Source organism: Vanellus vanellus (assembly GCF_965231255.1).
Source record: "Vanellus vanellus genome assembly, chromosome: Z".
Taxonomy (NCBI): Eukaryota; Metazoa; Chordata; class Aves; order Charadriiformes; family Charadriidae; genus Vanellus; species Vanellus vanellus.
Window position 1 is genome coordinate 17,317,452 of NC_138908.1, and position 7,157 is coordinate 17,324,608.

A 7,157-nucleotide genomic window follows, 5' to 3' on the forward strand; every position below is an offset into this window, starting at 1 on the left:
TATCTAGAGCACCAGATTAAAAAAAAAAAAACAAACAAACCCAACCAAATCCTTTGATTATAACCAGGAATTTGCTTCTGCTTTCTGAAGTATTTTAAGGAGACATTTTTTGCATGGTTTCCACAGAAACATTTTGCAGCAAGAAGGTATTCATGTTTAAAATAAATTGTTAGCTGAAGCAATGGGAAATTGGAGGCTGTTTTACATCTTGTGTAGTTGAATCTTCATCATTTTATGCTGATGATCATGTTCAACTAAATATTTGCCTGATTGTTTGCTGGTGGTTGTAAGCTAAGTGTATAGTAAATGATTGTGGCTATTTTGTAGAATTAGCCATACATTCAGAATGGCTGTTTTGGATAGGATAGCAGGAAGTTTTTATCTTCATTTTCCCTTCCCATCTCTCCCATCTTCCCCACCCCCTCCCACCTCCCAAAGGAAATTTGGTTTTGAACAGCTGTTTTAGAGAACGGTGAAGTTGTTATGTCTTTTAAAATGATACCAGACAATAAATGAGAAGATAGGTAAGGGGAGAAAACAACCCTAATCAGTTAAACTTACTAGAATTTCACAGTTCTCAGGAGGCTGTAAATTGTAAATTCATCCAACTCTGGGGCGAGAGAAGAGGTAGAATGAAATCAGATTCCATCTTGATCTGGAAAGGCAAAATGGCACTAAAATTTAATTTTAACACTTAAAAATACATTCAGTAGTGATATGTGGCCAAATATGTTAAGCCAGAAAACTTATTACCATATTCCTTGCAGTGGATTCAGAGTGATCTAAAGATTTGTCTTGGGCGAACCTGCAATTCATGCAGACTTTTCCAGTAGTAAATGCAATGCTTTGTCATGTTTAACAGCAGATGAGCACATTGAACTTAACAGCAACTTTATTTAGCTTGAAGATGCTGCACATCACCTCTTCAGCTCATTGAATGTATCACTCCAGTAATGTCGCTGCTACTCTTACTAGGTATTGAATCAAACAAAAAGCCTGCCTCCACGTTTTCAAAGCTACCCAAAGAATGTACATTTAGTATTTTAGAGATTTCTTTCTCTTCGTAAGAATAACATCTTCAGCCACGTTTCTCTGGTGCTATGAACCTGTCACCCCTAAGGCTAAAACTGTTAAAAGTAGGAGATAGGACTTTTACTGCCACAGCGTCGCAGTTTGGTATGTAATTAGAAAAAGTATTAGAGTGACTGAGTGTGACAGTGGGAATAAATTCAGTTTAGTTTTCTGGTTACTCTGTTTGGTTTTCTTTCACATGAAGATGATAACAGCAAAGAGAAAATGAGATGCCAGAAATGAGGAAAAGAGTAGTGTGAAGGTGAGGAATGAGAGGAAGTTTATCAAAAAAGAGGAAAAGGGAGAGATATACTTGATAGAAGAAAGAAACAAGTTAGACATCAAGCAAATTACTGTTTTCTTATTTACGTTCTGGGAAACACATACTAGGTCAGAGACAACATCTGAAAACCTGTATGTGCAGATAAAAGAAGGCAGCTTAGCTGCACTTTTCGTAAATAGGCTGAGACTCTATCTGCACACAGTGACATTTAATTAAGTCAGTAAGCTAAAAGTGATTTTTTTTTGATCCTATATTTTAGTTATGGTTGAAAAATTATTGCAGTTTGTAATTTTGTATCCTTATCTGAGCAAAATTCCATAAAGTAGGTAGGGATTTACTTACTATGGGGGCTTTAGCAATATTCTATCTAGATAGTCATTTTTAATAATATTTTACTGAGTAATTAACGAACTGGATGCTAAGCTAGTCCTGTGACAAATTGTTTTAATTACAATTGTTTGTGTTCACACAGAATAAAGCAAATAATGAATAATGGATATCTCAGCTAAAAATGGGGGGCTATCAGCCTGCTCAGATGTTGCTTTTTCTTGTAGGTACCTAGTTATGATATGATGTTTTTGTGGTCTACATAGGAACTCCTGATCACATAACAGTGATTGTTTCATACCTTCCTCAAGGGACTTATACTAATGAGAAATTTAATATTGTAAAAATAACATTTTTGACTGGTGCCACACTTCTGCGCAGTTTTTTGTCACGCTCTTTTCTGCTGAAGTGATGTAGTAGATGTGCCAGGTTTTTATACACAGATACAATTCTGTTTTAGCAGAGGATTAAGTGCAGATAAACAGCATATTTCATAAAAGGTTGTTATATCCTCTCTCCCATTGACACTCCCACCCCACCCCCAGATCAGAAACATAGCCTAGCATGGCGTGCTTTCTTTAGATCTCCACAGACATTTGCCTGCCACAACACAACATAAATTTTGTCTTAGTTATGAGACTGTGATTATTAAATAATAATGGGAAGAGATATATCAACCTGTTCATAAAGCATAGTGATTTTTTTTTAGTATAAAAAGATTCTGAAATAAAAGGACCACACTTTTTTTCATTTGCATGCCCTATCTTATAACTTACAGTAATTCATGTAGTTAGAGGAAAATATGGACGACAAGATTTGCATTTCTTTTTGTGTGTGTGTGTGTGTGAGAGAGAGAAGTTGATTTTGCTTGCTGATCTGAAGCAGTACCAGAAGATGCCCATCTTGAATGAGACATAGAGCTTGGAGAAATGCGATCTGGTGGTTGGAGGTGTCATACACCCGCTGCCCCTCTCTGGAGGCATTGCAAAACCGTCGTATTGAAATCCATCAGACTCTTCTGCCAGAAACCATGCAAGAGATGACCCTGACTATTCATTGTGACTGATAAACTTTAAGATATATGATATCTTCCTTTTATTCTGAACGTCCTCTTTTTAGTTTTTCTTCCTTCCATTCAAACACCAGAATCCTTCTGGAACAGCAAACGCCAAACAAACATCCAGGCTGAAATGGTAGATCCATTTGCTATTAGTGTATCTTTCTTCTTTTCCTCTACCCCCTTTCTTTTCTGAAGAAACCACTTGTTTGCTTTGTCTTTGTTTCTTAGCTGTTAGAAAGCCTTTAAAAATGCTTTTACTTCCCTGTCACGGCATTATGTGCTTTGGAAGGAGGATCAGCTGGAGTCATGGCAAAGAGAACTGCTGTCCTGGTAGTTTTATTTTGTATTCACCATACGATTCCCAGAATTGCATTGTTCCTTCCCAGAGGGGGAAGATTGGTCTCTCATGCAAATCACTGGTCCTTTTCTAGGCTTTTGTAGCCTTCCTGAAATTGTTGGAAAGGATCCTTCTTTCTGCAGAGCGGGGAGGAGGAATTGCACCAGACAGGCTGGCCCCAGTCATTTTATCCCTTTCCTGTGTCTTACAGCTCCTTTTGAGGAGCAGGCACCAGGCAATACCTATCCTGAGTTCCCAGGGCTTCTGCTGCTCGTGAGCATTTGGTGCGCCAAATTCAGCAGCATTGTTTGACTCAAATCGAGACTTGCATTGGTATGAGAGCACGCAGAATCTGGCCCACAGCGTTGTCTGTGTGCAAAAGTATCCTTGCTTATTTAAGCTGAATTGATAAATAAGTGTTTTTCTACTGACTTAAGTGGTACATGAAGTTGGTACCAGTTAAACAAAATTACCGTGTATGCGTTATTTCCGCTGATAATATTTTGTGAGTAGAGGTGTCCAGAGATTCAGTTTTCACAGAGCCTTGTTACTGTTTATGGAGGGGCAGCTGTTATCCTCACGAATGCCTCCAAGCCTTGGAAAGTCTAGCAACAACACAGAGAATATGCAGTAAGCGATAGGCATTTGGTTTAACAGAAGTAAATTGACAAGGCGAAGTAGAAGGAATAAAGCTTTTCTGGATAGATCTGCACTGTGATTGAAAGTAGCAGGCATTAAACTACCTATTTCTTGCAAGTGAGTTAAGAAGGACAGAAATTTTAATTTAACCCCCATATCCGCAGACATCAGCACATGAGTGCAGAGGATTATTACCACCGTCTGTTTTATCCACAGTAGTTTCCATCAGTTGTGTTATTTTGCTTTTTTAGTGTTTAAGCACTGCTTTGAAGCTGTTGCGTTAATTGTTAACTTAGGCTGAATCTGCACATAGATGCCTATAGCAGTGTCAGCATGCTAAGATCATAACTGTTAGATTAATGAATGGAAGTATTAGCTCTGTGCCGGTGCAGTACATTAATAGCTGTGCAAGTTCTATCAAACACACGACTGACTTTGTCATTGTGTAATGGTATTTACCAGATCTTAGATGGACTGCTGAGAAAGATGAATGTAATCTTTCATTTTTATCTGACTTAAAAATAAGGTAACAAAATAATTTTTGTAGAGTATTTTATTCTTTGCAGCAGGAGAATAGGTGTACCTGTAGTATTGAATTCATCACTGAAATGTAATATGCATATATGGGGGACATCGTAGTAAATGGAAGGAAAAATAACTGTTGCAACCATTATCTTTCATGTAGCTTAATCTCATGTTCTGAATGACTGGAATTAATACCAAAAAGAAAAAAAAGTATGCTTATTCCTTCTTTTTTTCTTTTTCTTTTTTTCCTTCACAGAACCTGAAGAAAGTGTTTGTAGAATTTAGTCATCAGGAGCTGTTTGAATTCTATAACAAGGTCTGTAGAATTTACAATACTATAGTTTCTTTGTAAACACCTTATGCTGCTCAGCAGGAAGTGTTGCCTGTATGAATTAAATCTAATGAAACTGGAAGGAAAATGGATCCAACTTTAATTAAAACTGTTGGATTTGTTTGATCACATAAAGCATTTTCAAGAAGAGCCTGCGCATTCAAATTTGGAATAGGGAGGGCTTGGGTCATTGTAAGCATACCTGGTGGTTAGATCGAGAGGAGTAGCTCATCATTAACAATGAGGAGCTCTCTGGGAAGAGCATCTTTGTGTTATGTCTTCAGTCGAAATGCCAGGCTCGTAATCCAGTCAGAATGAACTCTATTATTTTTTTACCTTGTTATTATGCATTGGAAATTCACAGCAAAACATCTGTGCATGTAAAAAAGGCAGTATTTAGACAACTGTTTCTTTAAAATTTGAATATTTAAACTGCAGCAATGAATTCTAATAGCTTCATGGAAAAACAAATATTCATGAGTACAGGATTTTTTTATTGCTATGTGAATAGATTTAGTATGCGTAGTTGAAGATACTGGAATGTGTTTTTTTTTTTTTTCTGTTTGCATGTTTCTAAACAACATTTTATGAGTGGAGTTTTTTCTCTCTTTTTTGTTCCTTTAAATAGCTGGAAACTATACAAGCACAGCTGGATTCCCTTACGTGATGTTTTTGAAGACTTATTTCTCCATCACACTCCTGCCACCTCATTATTTTAAATTGAAGATAGATTGCCAAGCTGTGTTTGCTGAAGGATTCAGTGGGTTGCTTCCTGTAAAATTATATGGCTTATCTCCTTTTTAGACCAGTAACATTAGCCAAAAGTCTTTGTTAAGAGTCTGAACATTCTAATGGACTTTCTGTTATTTTCTGAGCAATTGTGAAGAATGGCTTTACTTGTAGAAAAAAAAAAAAAAATGCTACCCAGCTTCAGAAATATTATTTTTTTTTTGTCTTGTTATGTGTGTTACTTGATTGTGGTAGAAATTTGCATACTTGTGAGGGACCAGGAATAAAATCTATTTTTTAGACATAAAAGGAATATAAAAGTAGTAAGAAAACACACAGATAATAAAAGCTCTATCCTTTTGAATTGTTATTCACATAATTGATAATGCGTATTGCAAATTCGTCAAAATAAATTCAGAATTTAAAAATGGGTTGGTTTACTGTGGGCTATTTTATCTTCATTTCATTATCTTTGTTCTTTTTTAGTTTGGTTTGGTTTTGGGTTTTTTTGTCTAAATAATCAACAGTGTCACTGATTTCAGTGTTTACTTTTGGCACTGAGAATAAATACAGCTTCTTAGCACTGCATGCATACCAATGAATCTAAGTAGTATGGTGTGTAACTGGAGGAAGAAATCTCAGAGTATATAACAAAGGACACTGAAATAGTCTGAAAATCAGATTTCTGAAAGTTATTTGTTAATACTTCCTAATGTTGTCCACCACCGTTTTTACATTGAACACAAAGAAATAAAGTACAGTGACCTAAAGGCCAAGGTAGTCCTATTTCCACACATTAGTTCCAGATGAATGGAGGTTCCTGAACAGTATGAGAAGGTAAAAGTCATCTTAGTTCTTGTTTGTTGCCGTTCATCGATGGACAGCTTCATTGCTACGCCTTGATAATGGGCACAGTATACAACTCTCTACTCCGGGTTAATAGAAGGTGAGAGGAAATAAAAATCTTTGGCATTCGCTTGTTTTTCTTCCTCCTTAAGGGATTCCCTAAACAAAGCTTTTTTTTCTTCCAGATGCCTAAACCAGGGATGGTTAATAGCCAAGCAGCCAGTTTTCTTTTGAGGTTTGTTTGCTCATGACGCTAGATATAAGTATAGCCAAAAGGTATGTTTTGAACAGCTGGTGTTAAGGTCCTCTTATGCTAGATTTCTTGCTTTGTTGCTTTTGGAAGGTTGGTTGGGGCTTTTTGTGTTGCTTTGTTAGGGATTGTGCTGTCACCTCTAGAATACTGAAGGAGTTTGCACCAGTGCTCTAAGCTGTGAGAGAATAGATTTAGAAGATAAAGTCATTAACAGCCTACATGTGAGTAAAGGGCACTGAAGAGAAAAAACACATTTATCATAGTTCTTAACTGAAATGCCAGACAATACTGTACCACTCTGGTAAGGTAACACTATTACCCTGTTGGAAAGAAGAGATAAGTCACTGTTGCATGGCAGAATCTTACTCTCTACGCCTTGTGAGGCAGGCTGCCAAAATCAAGTCTTTTCTCAAGCTACTGGTGAATGTGCCTTATCTTCTGGGGATATAACACTCCCGCCCACAGACATCACATCCTCTGGCTTATCCAACAGCGGTTTGCCGGCTCGCTCATCTCAGGCTGCACAGGTTGGTGCGTGTCTGCAGGTGAGCACATCCCCACCATTCCTTCTGCCTGACAGCATTAGCTGTGCTTTGTAGTTAGCGCAGCTAGGAAAATCCCCTTCTTCTTGACACTTAGGTCCTGGCTTCTCTGCTGGTTCTGTGGGAGAGTATATTGTGTGCTAGGACACTGCTCTTCACTTTTCCCTCAGGTTGCAGAGCTTAAGTTCTGGAAGTCAGGTCTGAAGTGCATTGA

The 7,157-nt window shown here is 37.4% G+C and overlaps 1 protein-coding gene across 1 annotated transcript in view; it reads left to right on the forward strand.

The window, feature by feature from the left end:
- The window catches only part of COMMD10 (COMM domain containing 10), a 116,027-nt gene extending 110,321 nt beyond the window's left edge, over positions 1–5,706 (forward strand). Inside the window, exons 6-7 of the mRNA XM_082497633.1 lie at positions 4,499–4,558; positions 5,202–5,706. Of these exons, the coding sequence (XP_082353759.1) occupies positions 4,499–4,558; positions 5,202–5,240 (99 nt within the window). The 3' untranslated portion in view covers positions 5,241–5,706. The remainder of the gene's footprint in view (positions 1–4,498; positions 4,559–5,201) is intronic.
- Positions 5,707–7,157: the final 1,451 nt, after the last annotated feature.